This window comes from Hemitrygon akajei, chromosome 11 (assembly GCF_048418815.1).
Source record: "Hemitrygon akajei chromosome 11, sHemAka1.3, whole genome shotgun sequence".
NCBI classification, from domain to species: domain Eukaryota; kingdom Metazoa; phylum Chordata; class Chondrichthyes; order Myliobatiformes; family Dasyatidae; genus Hemitrygon; species Hemitrygon akajei.
In genome coordinates, this window is record NC_133134.1 from 2548672 (window position 1) to 2570143 (window position 21472).

At 43.2% G+C, this 21472-nt stretch overlaps 1 protein-coding gene across 4 annotated transcripts in view; it reads right to left on the bottom strand.

Moving 5' to 3' along the window:
• The window catches only part of mcrip2 (MAPK regulated corepressor interacting protein 2), a 33741-nt gene extending 12550 nt beyond the window's left edge, over positions 1 to 21191 (bottom strand). The window contains exons 1-3 of one of the 4 annotated variants that reach the window (XM_073060050.1): positions 20990 to 21177; positions 20830 to 20890; positions 13697 to 13824 (exon numbers count right to left, since the gene is read on the bottom strand). In XM_073060050.1, the coding sequence (XP_072916151.1) occupies positions 13697 to 13824; positions 20830 to 20890; positions 20990 to 21041 (241 nt within the window). In that variant the 5' untranslated portion in view covers positions 21042 to 21177. Of the gene's footprint in view, positions 1 to 10916; positions 11047 to 13696; positions 13825 to 20829 lie in introns of those variants that run through there. The other 3 variants (XM_073060051.1, XM_073060053.1, XM_073060052.1) reach the window with 3 other exon arrangements.
• Positions 21192 to 21472: the final 281 nt, after the last annotated feature.

A 21472-nucleotide genomic window follows, 5' to 3' on the forward strand; every position in this document is an offset into this window, starting at 1 on the left:
TGAAGAGGGGGACCCCACCCAGGCAGGAAGACCATCATTCCCAGTAACTCACTCAGTGACAAATGCTCTTTGATCCCAGTCAACTTCACGGTAGAAAAACATGCACTTTGAACGCACAAAAATATTTGGACTTTCCTTCACTGACAAACTTTTAAACTGTCATTGGCCCATCAGGGACAAGTACCCACAACCAACAAGTACTAAATACATTTTAAACTTCTAAAGTAAAATTATTTTGTGCTAGATTTAATTAGATCTCAGTCAGTCAATTACCAACTGCGATTGTGGAAGTTGTGGTTAGGCAAGGGTTAAAGACAATTTTTTAATCTACAATTTGAGAAGGATAAGGGCAGCTCGGAGGTGTCAGTGTTACAGTTGAACAAAGGAGACTATGGAGCCATGAGGGAGGAGCTGGCCAAAGTTAACGGACGGATATCCTAGCAGAAAAGACAGTGGAACAGCAATGGCAGGTATTCCTGGGAATAATGCACAAGGTGCAAAATCAGTTCATCCCCCGGAGGAGGAAGGATTCAAAGGGGGAAAAGGGGCCACAGTGGTTGACAAAGGAAGTCAGAGATTGCATAGCATTAAAAAAAAGGAAGTATGACAGAGCTAAGGTGAGTGGGAGGACAGATGATTGGGAAATTTTTAAGGAACAACAGAACTTAACAAAAAAGGCAATACGGGGAGAAAAAATTAGGTACGAACGCAAGCTAGCCAGGAATATAAAGGAGGATAGCAAAAGCTTTTTTAGGTATGTGAAGAGAAAGAAAATAGTTAAGAACAATGTTGGGCCCTTGAAGAATGAATTGGGTGAAATTGTTATGGGAAACAGAGAATTGGCAGAAGAATTTATTAAGTACTTTAGATCTGTCTTCACTAGGGAAGACACAAGCAATCTCCCAGATGTATGGATGGGCCAAGGACATAGGGTAACAGAGGAAATGAAACAGATTGACATTAGGAAGGAAACGGTGATGAGTAGACTGATGGAACTGAAGGCTGACAAATCCCCAGGTCCAGATGGTCTGATTATTAAAGGAGGTGGCCCTGGAAATTGCGGATGCATTGGTAATCATTTTCCAATGTTCCTTAGATTCAGGATCAGTTCCTGAGGATTGGAGAATGGCTAATGTTATCCCACTTTTTAAGAAAGGAGGGAGGGAGAAAACAGAGAACTATCGTCCTGTCAGCCTAACATCAGTAGTGGGGAAGATGCTAGAGTCCATTATTAAAGATGAAATAGTGGCATATCTAGATAGCAGTGATAGGATTGGGCCGAGCCAGCATGGATTTACCAAGGGCAAATCATGCTTGACTAATCTATTGGAGTTTTTCGAGGATGTAACCAGGAAGTTAGAAAAGGGAGATCCAGTGGATGTAGTGTACCTCGATTTTCAGAAGGCATTTGATAAGGTCCCACATAGGAGATTGGTAGGTAAAATCAGAGCTCATGGCATTGGGGGGGAAGATATTGACATGGATAGAAAACTGGTTGGCAGATAGAAAACAAAGGGTAGCGGTGAATGGGTGTTTCTCGGAATGGCAGGTGGTGACTAGTGGGGTGCCACAGGGCTCGGTATTGGGACCACAGCTGTTTACGATTTACATCAACGATTTAGATGAAGGCATTGAGAATAACATCAGCAAGTTTGCTGATGATACTAAGCTGGGTGGCAGTGTGACATGTGATGAGGATGTAAGGAGAATTCAGGGTGACTTGGATAGGCTGAGTGAGTGGGCAGATACTTGGCAGATGACGTTTAATGTGAATAAGTGAGGTTATCCACTTTGGGAGTAAGAACAGGAAGGCAGATTATTATCTGAACAGTGTAAAGTTAGGTAAGGGAGAAATACAAAGAGATCTCGGAGTCCTTGTTCATCAGTCACTGAAGGTGAATGAGCAAGTGCAGCAGGCAGTGAAGAAGGCTAATGGAATGTTGGCCTTTATTACAAAGGGAATTGAGTACAAGAGCAAGGAAATCCTTTTGCATTTGTACAGGGCCCTGGTGAGACCACACCTGGAGTACTGTGTACAGTTTTGGTCTCCAGGGTTAAGGAAGGACATCCTGGCTGTAGAGGAAGTGCAGCGTAGATTCACGAGGTTAATTCCTGGGATGTCCGGACTGTCTTACGCAGAGAGGTTAGAGAGACTGGGCTTGTACACGCTGGAATTAAGGAGATTGAGAGGGGATCTGATTGCAACATATAAGATTATTAAGGGATTGGACAAGATAGAGGCAGGAAATATGTTCCAGATGCTGGGAGAGTCCAGTACCAGAGGGCATGGTTTGAGAATAAGGGGTAGGGGGACTTCCGGTAAGATGGCGATTGCTTAGCTGCTCCGAACTTTTGTTCCGTTATTGTCGCTATCTTTGCCCTAAATGTCTCCATTTGTTAAACCTTAGTTAGGAACTTTTTCGGTTTCTTTTACTTGCCTGTGAACACATCTACCTTACAATGTCTAGCAAGAGTTCTAAATCCGAGACAAAGGAAGCTCCGGCTCTCTCGGCTGAGACTCTCGCTGCGCTCGAACAGCTCCGAGACGATATTTTAAAGGAATTTAGAACCGCTTTCAAACAGTTGGAAGCCAAACTGGATCGGATCAACGATAGAGTGGACAAACATGCTGAACACTTATCTCACATCCATTCGACTTCTGAAGATTTAGAAAGTCGTGTTCGATACTTGGAGACTCTCTGTTCCAGCTTAGAGGGAAAATGTAACAAACTCCTTTCCAAAATGGTGGATCTCGAAAATCGCAGCAGACACTGCAATCTCTGAATTCTTGGGTTGCCAGAGGCCACCGAACAGGGATCAACCGTGAAGTTTTTCGCCGAGTTTCTCTGTGAGATATTCGGGAAAGATTTGCTTCCGAACCCGCCTGAGCTCGAAAGGGCACACAGGGTCTACGTTCCCCCCGGAATTCTGGGCTCTCGCCCGCGACCGATAATTCTGTGCTTTCATCGATACCAGGTAAAACATCGTCTGATTATGGAGGCACGTCGCAGAGGTACTTTTTCTTTCCAAAATACAATCATTTGCTTTGTGGAAGATTTTGCACCCCAGACCTTAAAGATGCGCGCTGAGTTTAAAGGCGCAATGAAAATGCTTTTTGATCGTGGTTTTAAACCCTCGCTTCACAGTCCTGCCGATCTACGAATCAAGCTTAATACTGGAAAATATAAGTGGTTTAAGTCAGTGAAGGAAGCTGAAGCATTTGTGGCAAGTCTCCCGGCTATCCAGTCATCTTCGGAACCCGATCGGACCTCCTAAAATGGTGGATAAATACTTCTTGTAGTAAAATTACTTTTTCCGGACTCAGACTTCACTTGAATCACTCAGACATTATTCATTGAAACTCTAAGGGCTGTTGACAATCTCTCCCTGGATTTGGTGTGTCTTTTTTTAAATAGACATTCTGTGCTTAATGTTTCCCTATGGACGTTTAAATAGTACTTGTGTAATCTATTTTATTCTTGTATAACTTTATCGAGTTCTACAACTGACTCTAACTTGTTTTGGAGGTTTGAAGTCTTTAGTGAAGGGCTCCCTATTTGTTGGTTCACAGTTTAATTGCTGATTTATTTTTTCTTTTTTTATATTTATTTATTTTTTTCTCTTTTCTTCACCCTTTTTTCTAATCTCTGATTTTTTTCTCCTCTCTGTAAATGGTTGATAAGTACTCTTCTTGAATTTATAATTTTCCCCTTCCTCCTCTTTTTTTTCTTCCCTTTTTCTTACTTTATTCTTCTATAATTTTTCGCGGGTAGGTTAGTTTTGGTTTTCTTCCGATTTTCTCTGTATTAAGTTTTATATTTCTGCAGAAGATGTTCTAATTTGTAGTTATGTTTTCTAGTGCATAAACCAGTTACTATTTGCTATAGTATTTATATGGAACTGCTGTTAATGACACAGATCTGCAAGTTATATTGGGTTAATTTTTTTGGTAGAGCTAGCTGCTTTTTTTGGTAGCCGTCTAGTTTTGGGTTGTGTGGGTGGGGTGGATTTTCCAGTTCCAACATCACTCACTGTATTTATTGTTTTTCTTTATTGTTCAGGACATGTTTATGTTTTGATTTTACGAACCTATGTTTACATCTCTGCTCCCAGACTGCTATTGTACTGCTTGACTGTTTATATGCCTGCTGCCTTTTATGCATTAGTAATTGATAATGGCTAGTGCACTTAAATTCGTGAGCCGGAATGTAAAGGGATTGAATCACCCTATTAAAAGGAGGAAGGTATTCTCACATATCAAACAACTCAAAGCTGACATTGCTTTCCTTCAAGAAACTCATATTCGTTGTTTTGGTAACTCCCGGCTTCTGTCAAAGTGGGCGGGTCAGCATTTTCATTCATCCTTTGCCGCTAAAGCTAGGGGAGTCTCCATTCTTATTAACTCAAATATTCCTTTTGAACTCCATAATAAAATATCTGATACAAATGGCCATTTTATTATTGTTTCTGGTAAACTATATAACACTAAAGTTGCACTAGCAAACCTGTATGCCCCCAACTTTGATGATGTTAACTTTTTTGAACTTTTTTTTCCCTCACTACCAGACTTAAACTCATACTCTCTTATATTGGGTGGTGACTTCAACTGTTGGTTGGATCCTAATCTGGATCGATCGTCCTCTGTTACCAGATCACCTACTAAATCTGCCTTAGCTATCCAATCGTTTCTCTCTAATTTTGGTATCTCTGATATATGGCGTTTCCTTCATCCTACTGAGAGAGATTATTCTTTTTTCTCACATGTTCACCATACCTTCACTAGAATTGACTATTTCTTACTCGATAACCAACTTATTCCATTTGCCCATACTTGTGACTATCAGAGTATATTGATTTCTGACCATGCCCCAATTACTCTCTCTCTGAACTTTCCTGGTCTCCCTCAGAGGAATAAACACTGGCGGTTTGATTCAACTTTATTATCGGATGATGATTTTTAAAAATTTATTAAGGATCAGATAACCCTTTCATTTTAACACTAATACATCACCTGAAGTGCCATCCCAGATTGTCTGGGATGCCATGAAGGCATATCTGAGGGGTCAAGTAATCTCTTACACAGCAAATCTCAACAGAAGATCCTGTGCAGATCGATTAGACCTCATTAACCAGATTAAAGAATTGGATCAACTATATGCTCAAACTAAGAACCCTGAATTATACAAGAAGCGCGTTGAACTCCAAACTAAATTTAATCTTCTATCTACTCAACCTGTCGAACGCCAACTTCTCGAAAGCAAGAGTCGCTTTTACATTCATGGGGATAAGTCTGGTAAATTCCTAGCCAATCAGCTGAGGCGTTCCAAAGCCAAACAACATATTACAAAGATCCGGAAGGGGAACGGAGACTTTATATCGGATCATTTAGAAATTAATGACGCATTTAAAAATTTTTATTCTCGGCTTTATTCCTCTGAATCTTTGAATGACAATATCTCTGTTGATCAATTTTTACAGAATCTGAATATCCCTTCACTTTCATCTGATTTTAAAGCCAAACTCAATGCGCCTACATCACCAGAAGAAATATCTTTTGCAATTTCTGCACTGTCCTCAGGGAAATCTCCTGGACCTGATGGGTTCCCTGTAGAATTTTATAAATCATTCTCTTTACTTCTTTCTCCTCAGTTACTTTCAGTATTATCTGACTCGTTTAATTACGGCAAATTGCCACCCTCTTTCAATGAGGCATCTATTATTCTTCTATTAAAAAAGGGCAAAGACCCAACAGAGTGTTCCTCGTATAGGCCGATTTCTTTGCTCAATGTTGATGTAAAGATCTTAGCTAAAGTTTTGGCTCATAGATTAGAAACCGTTATTCCCTCCATTATCACTGATGACCAATCAGGTTTTATTAAAAACCGTCTCCCTTTTTTTAACATTCGTCGTTTATTTAATATCTTATACTCAGTTCCAACTGGGATTCCTGAATGTGTTATTTCCCTCGATGCGGAGAAAGCATTTGATCATATAGAGTGGAACTACCTTTTTGCAGTCTTAGAAAAATTTGACCTCGGTCAAAGTTTCATCTCTTGGATCAAATTGCTGTACATGTGTCCTACTGCTTCTGTTTTAACTAATTTTCAGAAATCCCAAGTATTTAATCTCAAATGTGGCACCCATCAGGGATGCCCCTTAAGTCCCTTTCTCTTTGATTTGGCTATAGGACCTTTGGCGATAGCATTTCGAAACTGTCCTGAATTGACCGGGATTTGGAGAGGGGGTGTTGAGCATAAAGTTTCTCTTTATGCTGATGACTTATTACTCTTTCTCTCAAATCCGTCTACATCCTTACCTCTAATGTTTTCACTTCTTGACCAGTTTAGCCAGATCTCTGGCTATAAACTTAATTTACATAAGAGTGAACTTTTCCCAATTAATAAAGAAGCACAAGAACTAACATTTCGTGATCTCCCTTTTAAAGTAGTCCATAATCAATTTACTTATCTTGGAATTACAGTCACAAGGAAGTTTAAAGATCTCTTTCGTGAAAACTTTGCCAATCTTTCATATACTATAAAACAGAGTCTGGTACAATGGTCACCTCTATCTATGTCTTTGGTAGGTCGTATTAATGTTGTTAAAATGTATGTTCTCCCCAAATTTTTATACTTATTTCAATCAATCCCAATTTTTATTCCTAAATCTTTTTTTGATTCCTTAGACTCTATTATTTTGTCATATCTGTGGAAGAATAAGCGCTCTAGAATTAATAAAATCCATCTCCAAAAATCTAAAAAAGAAGGTGGCATGGCTTTACCTAACTTTCGTTTATATTATTGGGCAGCTAATATACGCTGTGCTACCTTTTGGTCTTTCTTCCACGGCCAACCCGAGTGCCCTAATTGGGTGGCAATGGAGTTGAGCTCCACTAAAGAATTATCTATCTCTGCACTTCTTGGCTCTGCACTCCCTAGTAGTCTGTCCAGATCAATAGCTAATCCTCTTGTTAGACACACTTTGCGTTTCTGGGCTCAGTTTAGGAAATGCTATGGTTTCCATGGGTTTTCCGTTTCCAGCCCTGTCGCACATAATCACCTTTTTTTACCTACTACGTACGATTCAGCATTCCATGATTGGTATAGGAAGGGCATTAGACATTTTGAAGATCTTTTCATTGATAATCACTTCGCTTCTTTTCAGCAGCTCTCTGTTAAGTTCAATCTGCCCAACGCTCACTTTTTCAGATATCTCCAAATCCGACACTTTACTGCTCCTTTAATTCCTAACTTTCCTGAAATGCCTGCGAAAAATGCTATGGACCTATTTCTTTCCATTAATCCACTAGGTAAAGGTTTAATATCAATTATTCGAGATAAATTAGCAGCCTTACGACAGGCCCCTGTGGATAAAATTAAAATGGCCTGGGAGCAGGATTTAAATACCTCCTTATCCGATGAGAGCTGGGACTCAATTCTCAAATCGGTTAACTCAACCTCTCTTTGTGCTCGCCACTGCCTTTTACAGTTTAAGATTGTTCATAGAGCCCATATGTCTAAATCTAAACTATCTCGATTCTACCCTAACATTAGTCCGCTCTGTGATAAATGCAAGAGGGGCGTGGCCTCTCTCATCCATATGTACTGGTTCTGTCCTAGCTTGGAGAAATTCTGGAAAGATGTCTTCACTACGTTATCGTGTATTCTGAATCAGCACCTAGAACCAAACCCCTTAATTGCTTTGTTCGGTTTTTGGGGCGAGACAGATTTATGTCTGGGTCCGACCAAATGCCGAATATTATCCTTTGCCTCTCTCCTGGCTAGATGCTTGATCCTCCTTAGATGGAGAGATGTTGCCCCGCCCACTCATGCGCAATGGCTTAACGACATTATGGCCTGCTTGGACCTCGAAAAAATTCATTATTCAGTTCTCAATTCGGATTTAAAGTTCCATAAGGTCTGGGGACCTTTTATCGAGTACTTTCATAACCTTCCTCTTGACTAGGGTTTGTTTTTTTTTCGGTCCCTTGCTTTTAGCTCCCTTTTTTTTCTGGTAGTAGGCATTATTATCCTCTGTTGCTAAGTGTATTCACAGTCTGGGAGTTTGATTGTCCTGATTTATACTCTCTATATTGTGTTGTGGTTGGTCTGGAGTTGTTGTTGTTTTATCTTGTGTTGTGGGGCTTGGGGAGGATACTAAGTTTACTTGTCTTCAATTTAGGTGCTTTTTTGTCAAATTCTCTTCCTTTGTAGCATATTATCATTGTATGCTTAATTTTGCACTGTATTAATGTTCCTCATTGGGATTTGGGGTTTTTTAATTTGTAAAATGTATAGAAAAACTAATTAAAAAATAACATTTAAAAAAAGAGAATAAGGGGTAGGTCATTTAGGACAGAGTTAAGGAAAAACTTCTTCTTCCAGAGAGTTGTGGGGGTCTGGAATGCACTGCCTTAGAAGGCAGTGGAGGCCAATTCTCTGGATGCTTTCAAGAAGGAGCTAGGTAGGTATCTTATGGATAGGGGAATCAAGGGATATGGGGACAAGGCAGGAACCGGGTATTGATAGTAGATGATCAGCCATGATCTCAGAATGGCGGTGCAGGCTCGAAGGGCCGAATGGTCTACTTCTGCACCTACTGTCTATTGATGTTCAGGCAAAGATAGCCTGGTGTAGTTGTAGTTTACCCAGACTTCTGAAGTGAGACGTCTATACCTCTGCTTATTGCAGACGAGAGAGGCGGGATTTACTGAAGCTGTATTTACTCAAACCAGACGAGTGAGGCCTCTGAAGTGAGACTTTTTTTAAAAGAAAGATCTACCTAGAACATAGCTTCCTTTTACACACTACAGGGTGCTGGAGACAGACGAGATAGGAATATGTGAAACACACCCAATGAATCAGACAATTGCTTTACTAACTTCAAAGTAGCATCAGTTGTCAGCTTATAGTCTCAATTGACTTTTAACACCTCTAATATGAATGGCGACTGATCTTCAAACAGGAATTCAAACATATACAATTCACCAAATGGTCAATATCCACCACTGATAAGCTAATTCTGTATACTAACCTGAGAACTGTGTGGTGACAGGGGCCAAACTGTTTTCTTTGTGCACAAATAAAATAAAGTGTGGTTGAGTTGTAAGAGCGCGCAAGATCTGGGTCCAGCTACTGTATTTTATTATTGGCAACATGGGTTGATCTGCTTGTGTGAGCATACCCATTTCCTTCATTTGGTCACTTCCACAGGTTTAAGGTTGCTGATCTCTCCCACACCCAACCCCCATGTGCCTGAATATCCCAGCATCTCCCTGCCTGGTGTAAAGCAGTGTCCGGGAGAGAGGGAGGACGCTGGCTGTTCCACACTGTAAGGCTGTGCCTGTCAAACTGAGCTACCACAGAAAGGTAAATGAGAGAATTTAGAACATACATCACTCAAACCGCAATGTTGAGCTGACCTTTAACCTACTCTAAGATCAATCTGTTCCTTACTTCCCACTTCACCCTCCATTTTTCTATCATCCATGTGCCTACCCCTAATTGACCTGCCTCTGCCACCACCCCAGCAGGGGATTCCATGCAACTACCATCTCTGCGTAAAACACTCACCTCTGATATCCACCCCCCCAAACTTCCCTCCAATTACCGGTACTTTAAAGTTATGCCACTTTCTATCAGCCATTTCCACTCTGAATAAAAGTCTCTGGCTATCCACTCGATCTATGCCTCTTACCATCACGTACATCTCTACAGTGTGGACTATTATCTAAATGGGGAGAAAGTTTAAACATCGGAGGTGTAGAGGAACTTAGGAGTCCTCGTGCAAGTCTGTGGCAAAGAAGGCAAATGCAATGTTGGCATTTATTTCAAGGGGAATAGAATATAAAAGCAAGGAGATAATGCTGAATCTTTATAAGACACTAGTCAGACTGCACTATTGTCAACAATTTTGGGCCCCATATCTCAAGAAAGAATGTGTTGTCATTGGAGAGAGTCCTGAGGTGGTTCACAAGATGATTCTAGGAATGAAGGGGTTAACATACGAGGAATGTTTGGCAACTTTGGACCTGTACTCATTGGAATTTAGAAGAATGCGGAGGAATCTCATTGAAACCTACCAAATGTTGAAAGGCCAAGTCCTTCGGTATACTTAAGACAGAAGTTGATAGTTTCCTGGTCAGTCAGGGCATCAAAGGATATAGCAAGAAAGCAGTTGTATGGGGTCGAATGGGATCTGGGATCAGACATGATGGAATGGCGAAGCAGACTCGATGGGCTGAATGGCCTAATTCTGCTCTGATGTCTTATGGTTGATCGTCACCTCTCATCCTCCTTGCCCTCCTCCTCATCTACCGAGTTCATTACCTGAATCTACCGTGATGGTTAGCTGAACATCTCTCTCTGTATGCACCTTTCTCAGAAACTTTTGGAAGGTGTGAAGCTCGGAGAGAGTTGAGAGCAGCCATCCACTCACGGTCACTCCCTCTGGATATTGGGAATAGACAACAGAGGGAGAGGCCCCTGCAAATCTGTCATACCCTCCCTGCTCAGCAATGGTTTGTCACCATCTCCCCAGTGCTCTCCCTCATGCACAACTGAGATCAGGCAGGCAGATCCCCATTCCCCTCCATCCACAATCCAGACATCCCAGCAGAGCTGACAGAAAATGGGTGCTGTTCTACACCGATGGTCAGCAGTGCAGTCTCACCCAAGGCTGAGGTTCGTTATTGCCTGGTCACTTTCATCATCAAGAACCCTCACCATCCAGGCCACGCTCTCTTCTCACTGCTGAAATCAGGAAGAAGGTACAGGAAACTCAGGACTCACACTACTAGGTTCAGGAACAGTCCTAACCCCTCAACATTGAGCTCTTGAACCAAAGGGAATGACGTCATACCCCAACACTGAACTGTTAAAGACTCACTTCAAAGACCCTTCATCTCATGTTCTCAATATTTATTGCTTATTTATTTATTGTTTTTTAATCTTTTTGTATTTGCAGTTTGGTGCCTTCTTCATTTTGGTTGTTTGTCCATCTTGTACATGTTTTTTCCATTGACACTATTGTGTTCCTTTGTATTTACTGTGAATGCCCACAAGAAAACAAATCTAAGGGTTGTATATAATGACATATACAGTTGCATTGAAAAAGATCGTGAACTCTTTGCAATTACCTGGTTTTCTGCATTAATTGTAATCTGATCTGCATCTAAATCACAATAATAGAGAAATGCAATCTGCATAAATAACACACAAACAATTGTATTTCTCATCAATACTGAGTCCACCATTTAAACAATCACAGCCTAGGTTCAAAAAGTATGTGAACCACTGGGGCAAAAGCTATTTGGAGTCGGGTGTTCCAATCAATGAGATGGCATTGGAGGTAAAAAAAAACAGGGTTACTGATTAAGTCTGCTCTTCTCAAGAAAGATCTGTTTATGTGCACCATGCCTCGATCAAAACAACTTTCAGAGGACTTTAATAGAATTGTAGAGTTACATGAAGCTGGCAAAGGCTACAAAAGCATTTCTAAAGACCTCAGTCCACAGTAAAAGAAATTGTCTACAAATGGAGGAAACTCAAGTACTGTTGATACTCTCCTGAGCAGTGGGTGTCCTGCAAAGATCACACCAAGAGCACAATGTACAATGCTGAAGGAAGTGAAAAAGAACCAAGGGTATCAGCAAAAGACCTGCAGAAATCTCAAAACTTGCTAAAGCCTCTGTCTATGTGTCTACTGTAATAAAATCACTGAACAAGAATGGTGCTCATGGAAGGACACCACTGCTCTCCTTAAAAAACATTACTGCACGTCTCAAGTTTCCAAAAGACCACTTAGATGTTCTACAACGCTTCTGGAACAATGTTCTGTGGAGAGAAAAGCTAAACCTTTTGGCAGAAATGCTCATTGCTATGTTAGAGGAAAAAGGGTACTGCACACCAACACCAAAACCTCATCCCAACCGTGAAGCACGGTGGAAGGGGCATCATGGTTTGGGGCCGTTTTGCTGCCTCAGGGCCTGGACAGCTTGCAATTGTTGAGGGAACAATGAATTCAAAATTGTATCAAGACATTTTACAGGAGAATGTCAGGGTAGCAGTCCGTCACCTGAAGCTTAATAGAAGTTGTTTAATGTAACAAGACAATGATCTGAAAGACAGGAGTAAACCAAAAGCAGAATGGTTTAAAAAGAACATTCATGTTTTGGAATGGTCAAGTCAGAGTCCAGACTTTAACCCAATTGAGATGCTGTGACATGACCCGAAGAGGGCTGTTCATGCAAGGTTTCCCAGAAATATGGAAGAATGGTCTAAAATTCCTCCTCACTGTTGTGCAAGTCTGATCAGCAGCTACGGGAAACATTTGGTGGAGGTTCAGGTAGTTATTTGGTAATTCTCTAACACAAGTCCAAATCACAAACAATTGGTATTTCTACAGCACCTCTATCTTAGTGACATACCCCAAGGTATCGCAGAAGGATGTCAACCAAAGATTAACATCCAGTTACTTCAGAGTTGGTGGTCCAGTCAGTAAAATAGTAAAGGGTATGCAGCAACCAAGAGAGCAAGCGTTCCAGCGCTTCGATCTTCGGAAGCTGATGGGATCCTGGAATTCCAAAGCAGGGACAGAGGGAGTGGGGAGGTGGTGTTGGATTGGCCCACACTGACACGCCCGCATATACAATATAAATGCTGAAGGGAAGGGAGAATGGTTAGATTGATCTTGGAGATTATAAAGTTGGCACAACATTGTAGGCTGAACGGCCAAAAGTATCAGGACTATGCCTGCCAGACTGGGTAACAGGTTCTTCCCTCAGGCTGAGGCCCTGCCACCACTAAGGTCTCATCACTTGACCCGTTTACCTGTGCTGCACACTACATGAATTATATTTTATTAACTAATTTGTAGTAATATTTTGTTTTATGTGCTGTACTTGATATGTTTTGTAGTGTGCCGTGGTCGACAGGAATATTGTTTCATTTAGTTATATACACATACAATCAGAGAACAATGAGCTTCAACTTGAAACATGGTATTCTCTGCTTTGTGTCACAGCGACCTCATCATAAACACAAGAGACCAGATTCTGGAAATCTAGAGCAATAAACACAAAATGCTGGAGGAACTCAGCAGGTCAGGCAGCATCTATGGAGGGGAATAAACAGTCGACATTTTGGGCCAAGACCCCTTATTAGAACTTCTTCAGGTCCTGGTGAAACGTCTCTGTCCGAAATGTCAACTGTTTATTCCTCTACATAGATGTTTTAAGGAACCTCATCGACTGTTTTGGGGCCATGTTAGCACTGGTTTCCTCTCAAATGGTCAGCATTGGAGTCAGTAACTCCAACAGGGACCAGGTTAATCCTAGAACAGGATGGAGAAGAGAAATGAGAGGCAACTGATTAAGTATGCAAATGTTCAGACCAATGGCAGACGGGGTGTACTGCAGCTTACACATGAAGTTTGATAACTACCCGGGTGTAAAGCAAGATAGTCAAAGATAGGAAACATAGAAAAAGGGGCGGGGAGAAATTAACAGAAGGAGAAATCAGTGCTCGTGCTATCAGGTTGAAGGCTACCCAGATGGAATATCAGGACAGTAGAGGAGGCCGTGGAGTGACATGTCAGAATGGGAAGGGGAAGTAGAATTTAAATTCAGGTGGGGGGCAGGAGAGAGGATCCTAGGGTTGGGAATGGCATGAGAGACTCCCCATCATTCTCCCCTTACCTTCATAGACAAATCGCACATTCTCCTCGTGTGCTGGTGTGTGTTCCTCCTCTCTGCGCTCCGCAGTGCACGGCGTCGGGTAACGTTTCCCATTCACTCGGTTAAATACCAGCTTGGGCGCTGGGCCACTGGAAGAGAGGGAGAGAGCTTGTTGCATTCAGGAGAGACTCCATCAGAAGGGGGTCCACACTATACTGGTGCCAGAATACAGTGCGACAGTTGCAGGCTGCCCCAGCACAACCTCAGGCGTACTGGTTGTTAAATGCTGTATTGACCAGCTGTATCACGGTCTGGTGTGGAAATACCAGTCCCCTTCAACATTACATCCTATAGTGGATACAGTCCAGTCCATCACAGGTAAAGCCCTCCTAACCATTGAGCACATCTGAATCATCATAGCAAAGCCACATTCATCATCAGGGACCCCACCACCCAGGTCGTGCTGTCTTCTCAGGAAAAAGGTACAGGAGCCTCAGGACTCGCACCACCAGGTTCAGGAACAGTAACTACCCCTCACCCATCAGACTCTTGAACCAGAGGGCAAAACTTCACTCACCCCACCACTGAAATGGTCCCATAACCAATGGGCTCACTTTCTAGGACTCTTCATCTCATGTTGTCGATATTTATTATTTCCTTTTGTATTTACACAATGTGTTGTTTTCTATACAATGGTTGAATACCCTAGCCTTCCACTGCTTCCGTTATGGATATTATTCTATAGATTTATTGAGTATGCCCACAAGAAAATGAATCTCTGGTTTGTATATGGTGATATATATGTGTACTTCAATAAATTTACTTTGAACTTTGATAAATAAACTTGAATCTTGACTAGTGCTAAGAGCTGGAGATAGAGACGAGGTTATTGAGAGATGGTGAGAGTCGAAAAGCTGGTGGTAATCTGCAGTTCCCCCAGCAGTAGATTCAGTTCCCTCTGGCGGAAGATTATATGAACTGGCTCACTGTAACTTTGTCTCTTTTATTACTTTATTAACTTATTTTCCTTTCTTTCTGCCAGTTATTCTTTAAACAACTAAGAAAATTATTTATTGTAACCTTTAACACGTGTTCATATGCTGAATCAGAAAAGAATTTTGCAAGGAATGAAAGGGTTAACATATGAGGAGTGTTTGATGGCTTTGGACCTGTGCTTGCTGTAGTTTAAAACAAAGAGGAGCAATCTCATTGAAATCTATCAAATATTGAAAGGCCTAGATAGAGTGGACGTGGAGCAGATGCTTCCAATCATGAGGGAGTTTAGGACCAGAGGACACAGCCTCAGAATAGAGGGACGTCCAGTTAGAACAGAGATGTGGAGGCCAAGTCATGGGTATATTTAAATCCGGGGTTGATAGCCTCTTGATTAGTGAAGATGTCAAGGTTACGGTGAGGAGGCAGGGGAATGGAGTTAAGAGGATTAATAAATCAGCCATGATGGAATGGCAGAGCATTCTTGATGGGCTGAATGGCCTAATTCTGCTCAGAAGTCTTATGGTCTAACAAAGGACGAATTTTAAAATAGTGGATTCTGCTCAACTGGGGCATATCAGGACCAGTACATATTGGCCCAATTAAGCAGCTGTCCCAATTAGCTGAATTTTCATGGAAACAATTAAAAAAGCAAAAAAAGTATAAAACTGAGTAACAAATTATGTATTTAAATAAAATTCAGAACAAATTAGAACACTATCAACACTAATACAGCATTATAAAACGGTGTATTAGTTCCTAATAGTAATCGACAGAAGATACATCCAGCGTATGTGTTCTTTTGAATGATTCTATTGAACAAAGTCAATGCAGGCTCCTAGTGTAGATAATGGTCTGCCTTCATACAATACTGTAGACAACTGCAGCCTCCAAATCTTCATTTTCACTGTAACATTCAAGATGATTGTTGATACCTTCAAACTCTTCATAGTTTCTACCTTGCTGAAGTGATGAAATCATTTCACTTTCACTCCTGCCTGTTTCCAGCATCCCAAGCTTCAATCCTTGAAACCACAGTGAACAAAACAGTTCTGAATTGTCTTACTGCTTATTTTGCCAACTATCAGTGACAAATATCACTGCTTTTTGAACATCAGTACATGCAACTGAAGCTAGTTAGAAACTGTTCAGCAACGGTCTGCTGTCCCAACTGAACGGTATATTGTCCCAAAAGAACTAAGGGAAATCCTGGCTATTTTGTTGGTTAGTTTTTGTTCTTTAAGAGTTGTCACAAATAAACGGCTGCTCCAATTAACTGGAATCCACCGTACTTTTATTCCAGTGCCCTGGCAAGCTGCCAGCCATGGAGGTGAACGGGTCAGAGTGGGCTCAGTCACTGAATGAATGGGTGGGGCAGCAGGTCGGTTAATGAAAGTTCGAGTGAAAGAGCACTTGCACAGAACCACCACGGTAAGCACGGATGTAGAAAAGGTTGCAGCAATTCACTTTCATACACTGACCTTGGCACAAACAACAGCCTTTCCCTCCTCTCCTTCGAACATCAGCTGAATAATATTTCACTGGGTGGTGAGAAACAAGTAAACAACATGTCCTTGTGATGGCTGCCCTCTGTAACGTCCCATCTAGGGTGGTTGACGATGATAGGGATCCATCTTCTGACTGCATCAGATCAGTCTATGCCCTCAGAATCATTCAGATGCATTACTCCCAACCAACTCAGGTTACAGTTTGCAAACAGGGACTGTGGAATGGGACGGCGATGGGGGAGGAGGGAGCGTGCGACAGAACGGTGCAGAGTGAGCTTCACCCTGGGTCTGACCCTCATGTTCTTATTGTAATTTATGGTCACTTTTCATCTGTTACACCTACTGCTGCCACAAACAATAACGTTCCCAACAAGTCAGTGAAAATAAACCTGTTTCTGTTTAACAATTACCCAACCAGTCTTGTGAACAGATACCAGCAGAATTCAGAGCAGTCCAGTTATAGTTATCTGCTTTTACCAAACCCCTGTGTTACTGTTGGAGAGAAACAAATGGACAAGCTTGTGAACCATTGAGAAAGTATTCCAAGAAATGCGGGAGGGTAGATACAACTGTGTTTGGAGGGTAAAGTTCAAAGAGCCACTGTTCCAGCGATATTGCGTAGGGCTGTAAAGTAATAAACTACAGACTGTTAAAGTTCTGAATGAAAGAGTTTGAAGCACTAAACAGGCACCACAGTTTATGCCTGGATAACCAGGTTACAGGTTTAGTCCGCAGGACTTCTAGGCAGCATCTCTGACACCTTGCTGAGAGATCTACTCTTGTTCTCTCTCTATTCCAAGTGGAACATTCCAGCCAACAAATCTATCCTGGGTCCAGAACACAAGAGCCATTACAAAGAAAGCATGGCACCGCCTCTGCTTTCTTAGAACTTGGCAAAGATTCAGCATGTTATTTACAAGTCTGACAAACTTCTGTAGACGTGTGGTGGAGAATACACGGACTGATTGTATCACGGCCTGGTATGGAAACACCAATGCCCTTGAACAGAAAATCATATAAAAAGTAGTGGATATGGCCCAGTCCATCACAGGTGAAACCACTGAGCACATCCAGAGAGTGCTGTCGCAGGAAAGCAGCATCCATCATTAAGGGACTCTCTCACCCCAACACCCAGGTCATGCTCTCTTTTTCCAGCTGCCACTGGGGAAAAGGTGCAGGAGCCTCAGGAGCCTCAGGACCCACACCACTGGGTTCAGGAACAGTTATTAGCCCTCAACCATCAGGCTCTTGGACTAGAGAGGATAACTTCACTCACCCCAACACTGAACAGTTCCCGCAACCTACGGACTCACTTTCAAGGACTCTTCATCTCATGTTCTCAATATTTATTGCAGATTTATTTATTACTTTTATTTTTGCATTTGCACAGTTTGTTGTCTTATTCACACTGGTTGGGGACAGTCATTCTTTGATTCTATTGTGTTTACTGTGGACGTCTGCAGGAAAATGAATCTAAGGTGGCATATATATATTTTGATAATAAATTTACTTTGAATTTTGAAACCCACCAACAGCCCTGTCTACATTTTCTTCAACCCAGCAAGAGCCGTGTGAGGGAGACACAAGTGACAGGAACCACTCGAATCTGGAGCAACACACAGTGTGCTAGAGAAACACTACAAAGCACACTACAACACAGAATCAGGCTCTTCAGCCCATCTAGCCCATGCTGAACTACTAATCCGCCTAGTCTCCTCCACTTGCACCTGGACCATAGCTCTCCATAACCCTCCCATTCAAATTTCTTATAAATGTTGAAATCAAACCCACATCCACCACTTCTGCTGGCAGCTCATTCCACACTCACACCACCCTGAGTGAAGGAGTTCCCTCATCTTCCCCTTAAATGTTTCACCCTTAACCTATGACCTCTAGTTCTAGTCTCACCCAACCTCAGCTTGTTTTTTTACCCTATCTATACCCCTCATATTTTTGTAAACATCAAATCTCCCCTCATTCCCCTATGCTACAGGGAATAAAGTCCTAACCTATTCAACCTTTCTCTATAAATCAAGTCCTCAAGTCCCAGCAATAACCTTGTAAATTTTCTCTGTACTCTTTCAATCAAGGTCATACGGACTGTATGTCCTTTACCAGCGCGTTCCCAATCAGGCCACCTGATGAATCTTCTTGAGCTCCACTGAGGACACCAGTGTCTCATTATGTCCTCAGCACATCCATTCCCCTTCCCCTCTCCCTGACAATTGATTTACTGAACCCGTAAACGTGCAGGCAGCACGGCAGTGTCGAGTTAGCCATCACGAGTCGGTGTTTAATTGCTGCCACTGTCTGCAAGATGTTTGTACTTTTTCGCTCTGACTGTCTGGGTTTCCTTCCACATTTCAAAGATGTACCAGTTGGGGGTTAGTAAGTTGTGGGAACGCTATGTTGGCACCGGAAGCATGGTGACACTTGTGGGCTGCCCTCAGCACATCCTCAGACTGTGTTGGTTGTTGAAACAAACAATGCATTTTTGATGTACGTGTGACAAATAAAGCTGGGCCTGTGCTCACTGGAGTTTAGAAGAATGACCCAAATGGAGTGGAGATGGAGAGGATGTTTCCAGTGGTGGGTGAGCTTAGGACCAGAGGGTACAGCCTCAGAAAAGAGGGACAACCATTTAGAACAGAGATAAAGAGGAATTTCATTAACTAGGTGGTGAATCTGTAAAATTCATTGACACAGGCAGCTGTGGAGGCCAAGTAATTGGGAATATTTAAAGTGGAGGTTCAGAGGTTCTTGATTAGCCAGGGCATCAAAGGTTACAGGAGAAGGCAGGAGAGTGGGATTGAGAGGGATAATAAATCAGCCATGATGGAATGGCAGACAGACTCAATGGCCTGAATGGCTAATTATGCTCCTACCTCATCGTCTAATCTAATCGTAAACCCTTATTCTCAATAAAAACATTTTGTTACATCTTATCACAAGCCTTTGAAAATCCAGAAATACTACAACCACATATTGTCCCTTCTCTCTCCTGATCAAACACTCCCCTGAATTGTTCTGTGCACGATTTCTCTTTTAAAAACCCTCACTAACTTTGCCTTATCACGATTTCCAAAGCACCCTGATTAGGAGATTGCCCCACCAATGAAACCGGTTAATCTTTAGCTCATTATTTTCTCTCTAACAGCAGAGTTACTAATCCCACTTTACAATCTGCTAGGACTTTTCCTGAACCCCAGGAATTCTGGAAAATCACTACTGGTGTACACAAACTCTGCAGCCACGAAGAGGGAGGTGGCACTTCAACATGACGGTGTACTGCACCAGTGATCCCGATCAGGGTTCAATGCCGCTGTTGTCTCTAAGGAGTTTGTACATTCTACCCGTGACTGCATGGGTTTCCTCCTGGCTTTCACATGTGGCTTAGCTGCTAAGCCCAGCAGAACAGTTGCCACTGACAGAAGGGACAAAGGCAGGTTACTTCCACTGTGCACTTATGTTCGAAACCTATTGAAAATCAAAAGGCCTAAGCAGTGTTAATTAGGCTATTTGGCCCATGAGCCTGCTCCACCCTTCCATCATGGCTGAATTATTAACCCTCTCAATCCCACTCTCTTGCCTTCTCCTTGTAACCTTTAATGCCTTTACTAATTAGATAACTAAATCTATTAACCTCCATTTTAAACATACCCAATGACTTGGCCTCAACAGCCATTTGTGGCAATGAATTCCACAAAAGTACCACCCTTTTGCTAAACAAATTCCTTCTAATCTCCATCCTAAATGGACATCTTTCTATTCTGATACTGTACCCTCTGGTCCTCAGCTCCCCCTCTATAGGAAACATCCTCTTCACTCTATCTAGGCCTTTCAATATTCGATAGGTTTCAGTGACATCCCCCACTCTTCATTCTTCTAAACTACAGCAATACAGGCCTACAGCCATCAAACCCTCCTCATACATTAACCCTTTCATTCCTAGGATCACTGTCATGAACTTCCTCTGGACCCTCTCCAATACCAGGACATCTTTTCTTAGATAAGGGGCCCAAAACTCTTCTTGGTGCAATCTGACAAAAACTTCACATTACATCCCTGCCCTTGTATTCTAATACTGCCAGGAAATATGGAGAGCTTGAGATGAACAGTCCTTGAATGCGAGTCCTTCGTTTATGGAACACTTCAATGATAGGGTGAGTGAAGTTGTCCCCTCTGGTTCAGGAGCCAGAGGGGTAATTAACTGTTCCTGAATCTAGGCAGTACATGCTTCCCGACAGTAGTAGCATAGCCTATGGTGGGGGTCCTTGATAATGGAGCCGCTTTCTTTCGGCAGTGCTGTGTGGAAGGGCTTTACCCGTGGTGGACTGGGCCGTATCCACTACTGTAGGGTTTTCCGTTCAAGGGCATTGGTGTTTGCAAACCAGGAGATGACAACCAAATCAGGGATGACCGAGACTTAAGCGCGCAGCGCTCGGCACCGGGCGAGGAGCCAAGCCGCCGTCTCTTATGCAACCCTGACGGCCTGGGCCTCGGCACCAGGGGCACAACCAGCCCCCGACCCGTCCCGGCCCCGCCGTCACCTTCACCACAAGGTCGGGGGGTGGAGCAGAGGGGAGGGACAAAGGCAGCACGCCAGCCATTCTCCTCGGGTCTGGCGCAACACCCCGACCCGCCTGTACTCACCTCCCCGTCGGCTTCTGCTTCAGGTCGCAGCCGGGCTTGGCTTCGATCTGCTGGGATGGTCCTGCGGGAAGAGAAGCGGGTGTGAGAGTCGGCCAAGCCCGGTCCCCGGATACCCCTACCCCCCGGCACGGATACTCCCGACCCGGGGCCCGGCTCTCACCCGTCCTCCGCTGAGTGGCCAGCCGGCTGGGACCCCGGCTGATTGTGTACATGGTCCGTTCGCTAAGGCGGCGGGCAATGCCTCCCGAGGAGGTGGCGGAGCGGCAGATCCCGGGACCCTCCTCGGCTCTCGGCCGGCCCACATCGGGCCAGCCAACCGCCAGCTCCCGGGACAATCCCACCCTCGGCCTGGCACCGCCCCAGTGCCCCTCCCGGAACCCGCCTACCTCCAGCGCCGGGCCGGGGTGAGGACGCCTCTATCCTCCGAAGTCTCACGCCCGTCTCTTGTCTGCTGTCTCCCCACACCGGCCTTCTCCACTCATTCACTCCCCCACACCCACCCCACTCCCTCACACTCACTCCCACACCTCACCCCCACTCCACCCCTCACACTCACTCTCACCCTCACTCCCACACCTCACCCCCACACCTCCCCTCACACTCACTCACCCTCACTCTCACCCCCACTCCACCCCTCACACTC